The sequence below is a fragment of the Diabrotica virgifera genome, chromosome 3, assembly GCF_917563875.1.
Source record: "Diabrotica virgifera virgifera chromosome 3, PGI_DIABVI_V3a".
NCBI lineage: Eukaryota > Metazoa > Arthropoda > Insecta > Coleoptera > Chrysomelidae > Diabrotica > Diabrotica virgifera.
The window spans coordinates 245,368,364-245,384,111 of NC_065445.1; the positions used below are offsets into that span (position 1 = coordinate 245,368,364).

At 31.8% G+C, this 15,748-nt stretch overlaps 1 protein-coding gene across 1 annotated transcript in view; it reads left to right on the plus strand.

Annotated features, from left to right (window-relative positions):
* LOC114328681 (MOB kinase activator-like 3) overlaps window positions 1–15,748 on the plus strand; it is a 36,348-nt gene that overhangs the window by 3,615 nt on the left and 16,985 nt on the right. Inside the window, exon 3 of the mRNA XM_028277601.2 lies at window positions 8,770–9,113. Coding sequence (XP_028133402.1) covers window positions 8,770–9,113 — 344 coding nt within the window. The remainder of the gene's footprint in view (window positions 1–8,769; window positions 9,114–15,748) is intronic.

The following is a 15,748-nucleotide window of genomic DNA, read 5'->3' on the forward strand; positions in this document are numbered from 1 at the left end:
ATTGTTGTAATGTTTGTCTGATAAAAATCGGTCCGGGTTAGCCGGACTTCCGGGTTATCGGGGGCCGACTTATCGGGGTTCCACTGTAGTTGCTTTTATTTCTTTGTTATATTTTATAGTGTTGTTTGTCTTATTATTGTTTTAATTAATTATATACGTTTACATCTGGAAAATGTTTATTTGTTTTTTCCATAGCACATTACTTTTCCTTAATCTCGTTTACCGATGACAGTAACAGTTATGTTTAAAATTTACACATTTTTTAAGATATCTCGAGATTGAAAAAAGGTATCGACATGCGTTTTTCGGTATTATGTTGCTAATTTGGTCTAATTTTGTACTTGCATTTAATATTTTCCAAAGAAAACTAGATTTCTGAAAATAATTAAATATCGCCTCCTAGCTTGCAAATTACTTAGGGAGCGTTCAAGTATTACGTAACGCGATTTTTGAAGATTTTTGAAGATTTTTGACCCCTCCCCCCCTACATAACGCACTCTAATGGGCGTTTAACTATTGCGTAACGGAATTTTTGAAGATTTTTGACCCCCCCCCCCAAACCTGCGTTACGTAATACTTGAACGGTCCCTTATTAGGCTATTTCTAAAATAAGACTCTTAGATTGACGAAAAAGAGCTGCTTTCAACAAGACCAAGTATGTAAAATTCGATTTAGCAAAACTGGAATTACAACCATTTTTTCTTAAGAAGGTTCCCACTCACCCCCACCTCTTATTTGCGAAGGTAGACTTAAACTTGTGAAATCAAATATGCGCAGAATTTTATGAAGAATACGACGATTGGATTTCCAGTGCCCTTTCATTAGGTAAATTTCAATTACGCCCTCTAGCGGTGGACCTACAATTATGAAAATAATATCCAGGCTTTTCCCAATGCAACTTTTGTTATAAATATTTTTTTCTCAAAGCTATACTATAAACGGTTCCTGAGATATGGCCGAGAGCCATTCTAATTGGGACACCCGGTACATAGAAGTAGAATTTGAGGCAGTACATTACACTCTCATTTATATTTGATGATTTATAAGTGTTTTTTATTGTGGCAGAAAGTTGACATTTCCACACTTTATCAGAATTCAGTCTATTAATCCCTTACACATTTGGTATCCAAAAGCTTTACACATTTAGCTATTGTATGTACATACTACATTTTATTTGATACATTTTGAAAGTGTGTTATGCAGTGAGTATTAAGTCTTATTTCTTATTCTTCTTCTTCTTTAGCAGCCTCTTCTGGACCAGTCCTGGATATAGGCCTCCCCTTATCTTTCCATATTCGCCTATCCTGAGCTATCTGGTATGAGCTTCTTTCTGCATTTATCAATGCCTTAGATCTATCTTTTTTGCTGTCTTTGTATGCCTCATTTATATGTAGTCTTGGTCACCATTGTATTATTCCTTTTGCGCACTTCTCTTTGCTTTCTCTTGCCACATGCCCTGCCCATTTTCATTTAGATTTTGCCATAGCTCAAGCTCCTATAACATCTTTTACTATGGTTCTTCTTCAATCTTTGTTTCTCATGTGATATCTTAAGCTGACATTTATCATGTCTCTCATTAGCTCTTTCAGTTGTTATATATAAGTCTGTTGAGAGTTGAGAGACTGGTTAATAAGTGCCAGGGTCTCCATTTCCAACCAAGTCATGACAGGAAGGATACATGTGTCAAAAACCTTATGTTTCAAATTAACTGGGATTTTACCTAGTTTACCTACTGCTATCCAAGTCATTCTTATTCTTCTGGTGTCTTCTGGTTTCTGCAGTTTGATTTTCTTTGCCTTGTTTTATTTATGTCCCAAGTACACATTCTACATTTTCAATCTTCCTATCGTCAAGAGTGATATCTACTTCTTCAGCTAACATTATCTTAGTTTTCTCAATACAGTAAAACCTGCTGTATCCGGCTCAATATGTATAAATAAGGGATCACAAAGGCATTTTTGTGACACTTTTAAGCCTTTCGCATGTTTTAAGAAAAACAAAAGTGATTGTTTGCATCATAGCCATAATTTATTGATCCCTAAAGACATTAAAAATGTATAGGATATGTCATTACAAAATTCAGTATGAAAAAAAAACATCATCAATTTGTATAGTACAATATTCACAGTGTAACAAAACTCACAAAACATAAAATAACATTTTTTACAAGTAAAATATGAAGCTATTGCAGTTGGTCCTCAAGATATTCATTTATAGAATAATAGGCTTTTTTTAAGAGTAAGGGCCGGTTGTTCGAACGCTAATCAACAATGATCATTATCAAATAATTAATTACTGTTAATGTCAACTTTGTTTGGGTTGTCAAAACATAATTAATTACAATTCTGAGACTATAATCAATTAATATAACAATAATTATTAACATAATTAATAATAAATCTCATAATTGTAATTAATTATGTTTTCAGCAACCCAAACAAAGTTGACATTGACAGTTTTGGTGACAGTAATTAAATATTTAATAATGATCATTGTTGATTAGCATTCGAACAACCGGCCCTAAATCTTTAACATTTTTTTTTAATTTCGTGGAAAGTGGTATTTCTTTTACTGTTTTTGGTAAGTGATTGTATAAAGTCAGTACCATATATATCTGAAACAATATAGTAGTAATTGTCTGAATTTACTGGATATGTATTGATTTCCTCTTTTACATAAAGTAAACATTTATACATGTATAGGCAGTAGAAAGTTAAAATTTGATGTTTATTAAAAATTGGTTTACACAATTGTTGATAATCCAAACTAAAAATTTTAACTATAATTTTTTTTTGGTAATGAACACTTTGTTAGTGTTTAGTATAATCATTGAATAATCCAATAATGAAACTGTAAATTTTGAACACCCTGTAAATAAATGTGTAATAATCAATCATGGTATGCATTAATCATAAGATAATTACCAGACCGTATTGTCATAAAATGACAATGTCATACAATGTCAATAATTAACTTCATCTTTTGTTTTAAAATCGATTTACAGATTAAGAATTTAAATAATTGTAAATTACGCAAGAACTATAAGACCTAGGTATAGGACATCCATATACCATTCGAAAGAGGTAAATTTGTTAAGTATAATTATTTATTAATATACATGGTGTTCCATTTAAAATAAGCATCACATGACACATTGAATACTTCAATAATGAAACTGTAAATTTTGAACACCCTGTAGGTAAATGTGTAATAATTAATCATGGATTACATTCAACCAATATCCAACAATTTATATGTAAAAGTAATATTTTTATAATTTCTTAAATAACTTGAGACTAAACCTTCTTTTAAAACTTTACATTTTAAGAAACGTCAACATAACTCAGAACACTCTGTACATAGGTATAGGGAAGCCTTATGAAACTATACCTTATTTTTTGGGGACAATTAAAAAATGCAATAAAATACAGGGTATTCCATAAGAAAAAATATAACTTTGATACGCCGCCATTTATTGGGAGACCCTGTATATTTCAAAATAATTTTAAAATGTAGCTTTTATCAACTTACAAACTATTAATTTAAAAATTTTTTCAAATCTTTTACTATTTCGCTGTAATCTTCCGTCCCGTTAGTGGTGACTCACCCTGTATAAACAAAAACATAATTTTAAATCCCAGATTATTTTTTGAGACCTACATACCTTACCACAAGTGCTATCACTCCTACGATACTCATACTACAAGTGCTAGCATACAATTAAACTTAAATTAAATTATATTCGATAAGGTATATGACTCACCGGTGCGCCCCTCTACAAGAAACAGCTTGACGCACTGGTGCGTCATCAGCACTGAACGTGTTAAAAAGCAGATTCAAAGCGTATATGGTATTTGAAATAGGATCTACGGTTAGGTCATCTACCGAATGTTGTTCATACCATGGGCCGCACATCGCACAAATAATTCGTTAGAACTTAATAAAAAAAACTAGACTCACCACAACTATAGCCAGAGAGGAGGCATGGAACGAATGAAAGTTGAAGGCAACATAGCGGGCAAAAGATTCAGAGGAAGGGCGCCAGCATGATGGTCGGACTAAATAAAGGACATGGCTAGTTAGTCATTCTCCGAAGCAAAACAACACGCACAGGAGAGAGATAATTTGGGAGAAATAGTCAAAAGATGACTCAAATACAAAATACATCCTTACGAAAGAGAAAAGATAGAGGAGGATTCGGCAAAACTTGTTTTATTCATGATGGACATTTAGCCCACAAAAGTAGGATTGTTCTTACTTTTTTACATATTATTTACCTAAATCAATGGTTTATTTACAATAAATAGAAACATGCAATCACATTTGGAGACGAATTCCAAATGCCTGCGACGAATTTAAAAACAATAATTTTTGTAAAAAATCGGCGTTCTTTACATACGCGCATAAACATCTGCCACGTAGAGTATCATCTATAATTTTTTCTAATAAAAATTTATTTTTATGAAAAGAAGAATTTACAAGAATTTATAGATTTTAATGTAAACGAATATCGTAATGTAGCTATGAAATAGCTGAAAATATTTTGTTTATTGTTTCTGATTTAGTCGTGAGCTGTATAATCATAGTAAGCAAAGACATGCGTCTATATTCGTTGGTATAATGTTGGATTTAGATGTCTCGGGTAATAAAATTTGACCATCTGCGCAAAATGGCTACCGTATCATCTCACTCTTTTGCATCCCATTTTTAACTTCGTAGTACAGATATGGCTGAAAATTTAAAGTGGATAAAGTTACTAATCTTGTTATGCAAAAAATATTTTTATTGGTAATGCACTTTACTTTCGATAAAAGAATTGTGCCACAAAATCTTTAATTAATTCAGTTACCCCCTTAAATATACTTTAAACAAAAGAGAATTGTTACTCCTTACGTAGTATTAATACGTTACCTTCATGCGACAAAATTTGAATTTATAATTAGAGAGGCTATAATTTATTTATATAATTATAAATATGACCTCAACTAGGTATTTTAAATATTAGTTTGAAGTTGTTGATTTAGTATATTCTGCTGTTTACGTAATAATTTTTAGTGTATTTCGTAAAAAAATACTTGTACTCATAGACAAGTAGTCATTTATTAAGGTGTTAATTGCGTACTTCAAAAATGTATGCAATAAAAAATGTCATACAGGGCCTGATATTTGAAAACCTGTTATGTGCCTTATAATTTTACAGGAGAGAATAAATTTATTTTAATCAATTAATTAATTTAATCAATAATTGATTTTATAGAATTGCTTTTTACTTCTTATTAATGGAATCTTTTTCTTTTTTGTGTCTTCTGCCTTTCTTAGCTATGACTTAATTCCTTTTTAACATCAATCTTACCCTGCATAATATTTTTTGATATGTATTAGCACTTGATATTTTGTGTTGTACAGTGTATGGGTATTCTAATATTTTTTTTTGATGATATCTGATTTCTCTTGTTTTCTAATTTAATACTTCTGTATGAGTAATAATGTAAAAATATTCATTTATTCCATATTGCTATACGGAGTGGAAACATGGACTCTCGGAATTACAAGTATGCAGTGGCGGCCGGTGAGGTAGTGCCATGGAGCATGACACTACCTTATTTTTATGCAGAAACTTATTTTTTTTTTAAGTTATATTTCTTTAGGCGCGATAGGGAGAGAATTTTTATGATTCTGCGCGCATGCGCACAGAGACAGTATGTTGTTCGTTCCTAAATCTTTTAAGTTATATGTATCAGTCCAAAAAAGGTGTGGAAAAATATATTAGTGTTTTTAGTAAATATATTTATTATAATTTTTGTGTCTTTGGATTTGTCCTCCTCGGGAGTAAGGTAATACGTATTATTAAAACATTTTTATTTAATACTTCACTTCGTCAATTTGTTACCGTGGCTTGTCATAATGTCCGAGAAACCGTCAAAACAATGCCTTCGTAGCCTCGTTGTTACAGCATTCGCCTACGAATCGAGAGGTCCCGGGTTCAAATGCGGACATTTGCTGTCTTTTTTTTAATTTTTGGATTTTTGGAAAGTGGTAAGTAACTATTAAACTCAGTTTAATATTTAATAAAATAAAAAATAAACTGATACAAATATTTTATTTCGCTGAAATCATATAATAGAAGTATAACTTCTTACGTGCTCTAAATGTTTATAACGAAATTTGCCCCCTTATTTTCAAACCCAAAAATTATCTCGGCTTCAGTTGGTCGTAGAAATTTTTTATTTTTTTATAAATATTCGGATAATCTTCAGCAACAATAATCTGTAAGTTAAAAACTCATAGGATGTACAGGGCCGCTTCAGCTCTAAATGTTTTTAACGAAATTTGCCCCTTTATTTTCAAACCCAAAAATTAGAGGTTTAAAAATGTTTTATGTATTTATTTACATCAGAATATGAAAATATAACTCTTTAGAAGGAGATTGGGTGTTTCACTAACTCTCTACGATTTTTTTTCAAAAATTTATAGCCTTCGACATTTGACCTCTTGGGATAAACAATTTATAATATCTAAGCAACAAATTCGTTAATCTGGCTTTACAATTTTTTTTTATGTTTGGAATTGAAAGATCTTCATTTTAAAGCTTTAAAAAATAAAAAAAATTATTCGTACAATAAATAATGCAATTGTAAAAAACGGCCATTTTGGACTTTTCGCAGGCTGTTTTGCAATAACCAATTAACGAAATTAAACTTACCATAGCTCAAATTGTAGGTTTTTTAATTTACTACAACTTTCTATTAAAAAGTTTTTTTCTAAAATCAATATCCTAAGCTGAAAAATTAAAAATCATTAAAAATTGCAAATTTAACAAATGAAAATCGCAATAGAAAAAAAAGCGCACCATATTTTTGGTTACATTTTAGTAGAAGTTATTCCTGGCATCGTCCTTTACAACACCTGATAGGTTTCAAAAATTCCTGAATTATATCACGTTTTTTCTCCCACAGCCTGGGGTATTAAGGATATTATTTATATACAGTTTAAAATTTAAAAAATAAAATAAAATAATATTCTATCTTTGCTCCGTTCCGGAGAAAACTCCCTTGGCGGATGTCTGCAAAAGAAAAATAAGACTGTATTTATTACTATTAAAAGAAAATGCAATTAATGTAATACAAGAAGCAATTACGCACATACTCACACATCATTTCACTTCAATCCAGTGTATTTTTTTATTTAGCGTATGGCAATTTGATACACAACATTATCACACATATGTTATAGTCTAACATCTAATGTATTAATATATTCAATCGACGCTGGTGTTGCAGAGGCGAAGTCCAGAGGATCTCCATCATACTTTCCCCGAGGGCATTCGGCAATCATATGCTGGATGGTCTATTTCTCGGCGCCGCGCAATCCCACATTGAGTGGGAGGATTTGACTCCCACAATCAAAATATCAATAACTATACAGACACCCATACAACAACTCCGGATCGGAGATGGCGGCAACCGTTCACTACACGGTTACACGGATCCTGTTTGATTACGAGCGAAGCATCTCTTCACTACAGAGTTTCTTCGCCCAGATTGACCTACCGGTTCAGTACACTGGTTAGCCAGGGAGCCTAGAGCTTAACGCCGCAAGACTGATTGTTCATCCTCGGCTCTATTCTTAAATATCATTTCGGTGGCCCCTCACCTGGCTTCCATCAGTAGTCTAGTGGGAGTGCGTTGGAATTTATGCGCGCTCGGTTCCTTGCCGGTGGTCCGCAGACTAAATCTTTACAGACTAAACTTCAGAGACTTCGATGGGCCGGTTATGTAATGAGAATGGAGGCCCAAAGATTGCCGAAAAGAGCCCTAGATAATAAAATGCAGGGCGCAAGACCAAAAGGAAGGCCACGGAAAAGGTGGGAGGACCAAAAGCTACAAAAACGCATTATACGCATTAAAACGTTCAACATAGGCTTCTTGAAAATACTTCTTTAAAATGAGATTTTCTAAATTAAAAAATGTTTTAATCAAAAAAGTTATTGCAAATTAAACCCGAAAGTAATAATTTTTTCAATAGTTTATAATTATTGAAATAAACAATAAAAATATTTGAAACACATTTCACAATACGACTTTTTATGTAGTTACTAGGTTCGCAAAAGATAATCCGATCGTTCGAATAGTTTTTAAACAATTATTCTATTTGTTTATGCCATTTGAGAAAAAAGGCTATTTTCAAATAACTATATAGGTGTTTTGTCAATGTTTAGAAAGGCTTTTTTGGTCTCATTATCTTCATAAGGTCTCAAGTTTTCATGTTTTTAAAATAGTGTATTCAATTTTAATTGTTTACTTATAAATAATTGATGAAGAATGAAGTACCATTTTTCGCTTTATAAACAATTAAATTATCTGCGCCATTTTAACCTTAACAAAACAAAATACACCAATTTCGGGCTCAAGTTAATTGTTTCGGGCCTAAAGAATTAACGTAAAAAGTGAAATTATGTATAGTTCATATAATTAGCTACAATCTGTAAAAGTTTCAAGTTTCTACATTGTAAAAACAAGAGAATTTAAGCATTTTCCATTAAAATCGTTTTTTATTCAAAAAATTAATAAACATAAAAAAAATTTTATTGACTATTTGTGTATTGTTCACGCGAATGCATATGTTTGCAAATTTTCATTCATTTGCATTGAAGATTAACGTCTAAAGGCAGTCAAATTAACGTCTAAAGATTTGATCCAAACGATTGAACTAAGAAAAGCGTTTAAAAAAGCTTTTAATAATTTATTCTTACAATGAAATATTTTTTAGTTGTGGACTTCTTCAACCGTATTAATCTCATCTATGGAACCATATGCGAGTTTTGCACCGAGCAGACATGCCCAACGATGTCAGGAGGGCCCAGGTTCGAGTATCTCTGGGCAGACGGCGATAAGTTTAAAAAGCCGACACCGCTACCAGCCAAAGAGTACATCAGTTATCTCATGGACTGGATCGAAATCCAAATAAATAATCAAGATGTGTTTCCCTGCACGAGTGATAGACCCTTTCCAAAGAATTTCACGACCGTTTGTAGTAAGATTTTGGCAAGACTGCATAGGGTGTTTGTACATGTGTATATACATCATTTCCAAAATGTTGTTACCATTGCAGCAGTAAGTATTACTATCCAATAACAATAGAATTGTAGAAAGCTCTAGAAAATATGTGGACATTAAAAAGATAGGCTATATTTTACAAGCTCAGTAGGGATGGACACAAGCTCGAGCTTAGCTCGGCTCGGCTCGAGGCTCGGCTCGTTTGACGAGCCGAGCTTCGAGCTCAAGCCTGTTTGTTTCTTGCGAGCCGAGCTTCGAGCCGAGCCAAATTTTTTTCGAGCCGAGCCGAGCTGAATTGGAAACGAGCCGAGCTTTCCTTAACGAGCTTGTCAATATTTTAGCTAATACTCTAATATTTTTTCTATTTATTTTTGATACCACTGATACTTTTGTTTGAGAATAAGTAATTTAGACGACAAATATGTATTTGCAATATACAGTGTGTCCGTAATGTATTAAATAAATGGGATATTTCCTAAACTAAAAGTCTTTTGAAAAAAATCTAAAACACGTCGATTTTTAATTTTAATGATCTACATTTTACAACCAAATTTAATTACACAGAGTGATACACATAAAGGTGATGACGCCATCGGATTTTTTGTAAATATAACAGCTTCATACACAATACCTGCAAAAGGTAAATATGTGGGCTAACAATTATCGGACCCTACTTTTCAAAGGTAATTGAAACGAGTCGCATAACATCAGTCTTTAACGGGGTATCTCGCACCTACTTTAATTTATTTATTTCCCAGTAGAATTAATCCTGGAGGTTTTGATGAAAGTTTATGGTTTCAATAGGATATTGCGCCTCCGCATTATGCTGTAGATGTTCCAAGGTACGTAGACGAAATTTTTCCGAACAGGTGGATTGGAAGACGTGGGAGTGTGAAAATTTAAGATAAAGTCATGTATCAATTACTGGATTACTTTCAAATTCTTAGATTAATAATTTGAAATCAATAAAATTTATTTTCATAGCGCATATCTTTGAAATTCTGTCCGTTAGACCCCAAGTATCATACCTTTTTAACATCAGCTCATTTTTTCGATCTAAAAATGTCACAACGTAGGTACAGAGTGTACATTTACCTCATACATATCAGCTTAATGTATATCACCCTGTATAATAAAATTTTATGGTAGAAGGTAGAACATTAAAATTAAAACTCCACGAATTCCAGATATTTTTAAAAAGGATTAAGGAAGTATCTAATTTATTACATATTTTACGGACACTCTGTATAAATTCCTTTTTAAATAATATTCTTGCATTTCGATTATCCCTAATATCGTCACTAAATATTTGAATAGGATTTATAAAATGCAGTTATGTACTTCTCATTTTTACTATAGTTACTCGGAAGAGGTAAAAATTTTAATGAACATATTTTTTTGTTATGGTAAAATGTAAATATTCGCATTCCTAGAAGTTAGTCTTTTTGATAAACAAATTCTTAAGAAGGTTACAAGAGGCAGTTTAAGTTTATGGAGGATTATAAAATTGGGATTCTACCTCGTACCTCCATACTTGAATGGTTTTGGACATAATGATATGAATTTAACAATAGAAATTTACTGTTAATCTGTACAGTTGAATGTTTTATTGTAACTTATTTCTCAGTATAAACTTTGCTAAATCTGTAGGTATTAAGAAAATAATTCCGATTTTAAGAAAACTAGCACGTTTGTATTTTACGGGTAGTAGGAAAGAAATCTAATAGTTATTACAATCTTTTCAGTCTTGAGAAAGAAGTTGAAGTTGCTGTTCGTCCATTTCTGTTTAGGAACCTAATTCCAAATTTTTCGCGTTTTTAAAATGTTTAATTACGATAGTGATGATAGTTTTATGGACACAAATCTTCCTTCTCCAAGTCCAAGTGAAAATAGTGAAGTGTCAACTAAGTCGACTGAAAGCGTTAGCGGCGATTATACTCTTGACGAAACTTCGACATTTCGGAGCAAGTTTACATGCTTTTTTGAGTTTAAAATTATTGACAAAATAAACAAATTAGCGACATGCAAATTATGTAACAAACGAAAAATTAAAAGTGAGTTTAAAGTAAAACTTTCCGTTACAACTACTTTAAAAAGGCACTTATTAAGTAAACATCCAAAGGAATATGGTACTATTTTTCCAAAGCTCTCTCAACCTGGAACTAGCAAAGCTGGACCACTTCATAATTTCTTAACAATTAAGGTAAGAACACATTTTACTATTGTAATGTCAATATTCAAAGTATTAACGCCAAAGTTTTCGATGTGCCAAAACAATGCAAATATTCAAAAATAATATTTTATTATTTTTTTGCATGATGTTTCAGTTTTTATTTATTATTGTTGGAAAAAAAAGTGTAATAAAATTTTTTGTTCATAACCAGTTTTTTTGGGAATTTTCTTAATAAAATTTTGGTCGATGTAATAATCTGATAAATATTTGGCATTAAATAATTGCTTAACGTTAAACAATGTTGTCAAACTGAGTAAAATTATAAAATTTTAAGCTGTTAGTTTTCAGTACTAACAATTGCATTAATTATAATGAAAATTGATATACCTACTTAACCTAAAATGCAAATCCGAGATCCATTGTCTAGTCGCAACAGAGGGGGTCCCGTGGGAAAGTTCGAGCTCCCCGTGATTTAATGATGGTATTATAAGTTTTTTGGGTCGCTGAATCCAATGGAAGTGGTCTGGAAGCCCAAATATGGTCCGTTTAATTGTTATTAACAAATTATGGTAAAATAAGGGCTTTATGAGAAGCCCTGTAAAGAAATTGATAGTATTAAGGTCTTTTTAGATTCTTTGGATAATTCTGAGCAAAAAAGGTCTCTTGTGATATTTGTCTAAAATTAGTTGTTGTCGAGTTATAAGCGATGACCTCTGCCAAACGTCATTTTAAAGAGGAAGGATGAATTTACATTTTTTTATTATATTTTTTAAAACACACTTTTAAACTTTAAAAGGTGATAATTCAATAGTAAATTTAATTTCGAACAATTTTGCTGTAGAAATGTATGTACTAAAAGGGCATAGAACTCATACTATGCACCTTAGTTCATAGGGGTTAATTCACCCCTTTCTCAAAAACGCACCCCTGTAAATGGAAGCACTCCGCGGTGTTTTCATATTTAGAGGTCCATTGACCATATGAAACAAGAAACAATAAAACCCCGTGAACGTTGTAGTTCCTTTTAGCCATCTTATTTTGAACATAATCAATAGCCTAATATATTCTCTTCTATTACATCATCATCATTATACATATTTGCCTTTTTTGTCTTGAGCCAAATCAGAATAAATATTCTTTACCGCCATGTCATTCCTAACTTTACCATAACGGCTTCTTCTTCCTCTCTTACTAGCTCCAGGTGCGACACACATTTTCGCTTTTTGGATGAAATGGTACCTTTGCGCATTGTACGCGCCATAACCACCTTAAACTTATCTCATTTTATCTTTAATAATTGGTACCACACCCAAACTCCCTTTTATGTTTTTTACCATGTTTTATCACTTTCATTTTACTTTTATAAAACTTTTCCGTCTGCGACAAGTAATTCTTGCCGTTTTCGTCCATAATTTAGTTTTTAATTACTTCTATTTTTGTGTTGTTTGAAACCAAAGCTTACAAAAGTCTGAAAGGAACCAAAAATTAAAATATAAAATACGTAAAGAACATTTAACACTTAACAACCATTGTCTCCTTATTCTTGCTAATATTCTTGTTGGTTCAATTGCCGTAAAGTTGGTAAAAATAATTTTGTTTACCCGCTGGGCTGCTATAATAATTCTAAACAATTAGATAATTTCTCATTATCTATTACTACTTTTCTCAATGATTTAGTTTTTTAACAATGTAAATGATATTGACTTAAAGAACAAATAAAAGTTATAATTAAAATATTTTATATTTCATAATTTTCTAAAAGACTAGGTCAATTTAATTTGTTTATTTATGGAAAAACCAAAAAAAAAGTTCAAAAAATTCAGCGCCCAATTCGGTAATCCCTTTAGTGTGCAGTTCATTGTACCTACCCAACGACCTCCAATCCTATTTTAACTATTAGCGGGCTCTGGTAATTTAGTGTGAATTCATGTTGGCTGGGAAATAATAAATAGCAAAATAAATACAATAAAATAATAGCTTTATTTTAAAAATAATTCAAATTTACATTCAAATATCAAGTAATTTACACTCGTTTATGTTTATTGCAGAAATCCGTGAATGAACCTAAAGATGAAAACTTTATCGTTGATTGGGTGGCCACTAAATACCTACCTTTTTCGTTTTTTGACGACGAAGCAACAAGGAACTTCTTCGATCAAATCAAACCTGGAATAAACCTGCCTGGACGAAAAGCTTTAAAGAGAATGGTTGTGTCCCGTTTTGAACAGGATCAAAAAAAAGTTATGCATATACTACAACAAAACACATCAAGAATATCTTTTACCATTGATGGCTGGACGGCAATTAATGGAAAATCTTATTATGGGATCACCGCCCACTTTATTGATGACCATTGGCAACTCAAGTCTGTAGTTATCGATTTCTCACCTTCACATGGGCTTCATACTGGGAGAGATATTGCCAAGTTGTTTTATGAATCTTTGCAGAGCTATGGCATCACATCGAAAATTCAAGGCATAACTGTTGACAACACTGCAGCAAATACAACGTTCATGCAGGAGTTAAAAAAGCTTATTCCTTCTTTTGATGACGTTAATCAACATTTTAAATGTGTAGCACATATTCTGAACTTGGCTGTTCAAGATTGCTTAAAATCTCTGAAAATAGAAGAAGACGTAGGAGGGGAGGCTGAAGATGAAGAAAGCAGTAACGTAGATGAAGAGGTTGAGTTCGAACACAACGATGTTCTAGATGAAGATATTCAAACACCAACTAACTGTTTGGATAAAATTCGTTATATATTTAAGAAAATAAAAAAATCTGAAAAATTACGGATCCGTTTTAAAAGTGCGTGCCAAACTGCTGGGGCATCTACACAGATTTCACCTATTCTGGATGTTCCAACAAGATGGAACTCCACTCATGATATGTTGGATGTCGCATTAAAGTTAAAAAAGGGGATCGACTGTCTATGTGCAAGCGACAGTGTCAATAAATTAAACAATTTTCGACTACACCAAAACGAATGGCAGATGTTAGCTTCCGTCTGTAAATTTTTAAAGATGTTTAAAATAGTAAGCGAAAACCTTGGAGGAGACAAATACGCAACGCTTCCATCAGTGATAGTCAGTTTAAATATACTGTTAGACAAAATCGAATTACAATCAAAGTTGCTTGACGATAAACCGAATCGTTCCTGTGTAGATGAACAACTTTTAACTGCATTTCAAAAGGCCAGAGATAAAATTTTAAAACATTACAGACAAACAAATTGGATTTACTGTGCAGTACTTATTTTAGACCCAAGACATAAACTTGAAGCATTTGATAACTCACTTTGGGGAAGGGACTTAAAGAACGAATCGTATTCAGTGTTTAAAAAACTGTTAAAAAAGTATGAAGGAAATCAGCAAGCTGTAGAAAATATAACGCAAAGTACATCTGAATCGTCGGTGGTCATGGAAGTACAAGATGAGCTTGAAATCAATTTCGAAAGCTATTATCAATCAAAGGTCATAACAAAACCAAAAGACTTAAGTACTGAATTCTATGACTACATAGCACTCCCGCAAAGTACTGGCAACGAAGATATTTTAAAGTGGTGGCAGGTAAATAAAGGAAGATTTCCTGTTCTTGCTGAAATGGCCAGAGACTTACTAAGTATTCCTGCTACGTCCGTACCATCTGAGCGATTGTTTTCGAAAGCTGGCTTAATTATTCGAAAACAACGCAATAGATTGACTAATGAATCGGCTAAGTGCCTCTTATGTCTAAACTCTTGGGTAGAAAACCCAATTTTGAAAAATGTGTAAAACAATTTTTTTTTTTTAATTTTAATCGTTTAAATTAGTTCTAGGTTTAATTTTATTTATTGTTGAAGTAGAGTCGTATATGTATAATTTGGTAAGAATAGAGTTATAATGTTATTTTTAAATATATACCTACACTTTCCTCCTTTCCTCTTGTAAATGATTTTTATTAACAATGTAATTTTTTTTTAAATAGTATCTCCGATATAAAATATTAATGGAGATACTATGTACCTATTTATAATTGACTGTAAGTGTACAAAAATATTTTTCAGGTGACACAGGTTTTTTAGTTACTTAAATTAAAAAAAAAAAGAGTTACAACTCATCTGTATTAAGTTTAGTGAAAGATTTATTTTATGCGAATCTAGTAATATAAGACAATAAAATACTTGATACTTTTTATTTATATTTTTTATTTATTTATGCAGGCCTTTTAGGTGGTAGGTACTACATTACAATATTACCAATAGTATTATACAGTGTGGCAAAGCCAAATGGAATAAATTCATTATTTCGTGAATGAGCGATTTTGGAAAAAGATCTCAAAACAGGTCGATTTTTATTTTTAAATTACGATTTTTTGGCATATATAATACCTACATATATCATACTAATGACGTCATCCATCTGGGCGTCATGACGTAATCGATTATTTTTTTAAATGGGAATAGGGGTCATGTGCTAGCTCATTTGAAAGGTTATTAAATTCTCTATTCAGTAATATCAATATTAACATAATTATGTAT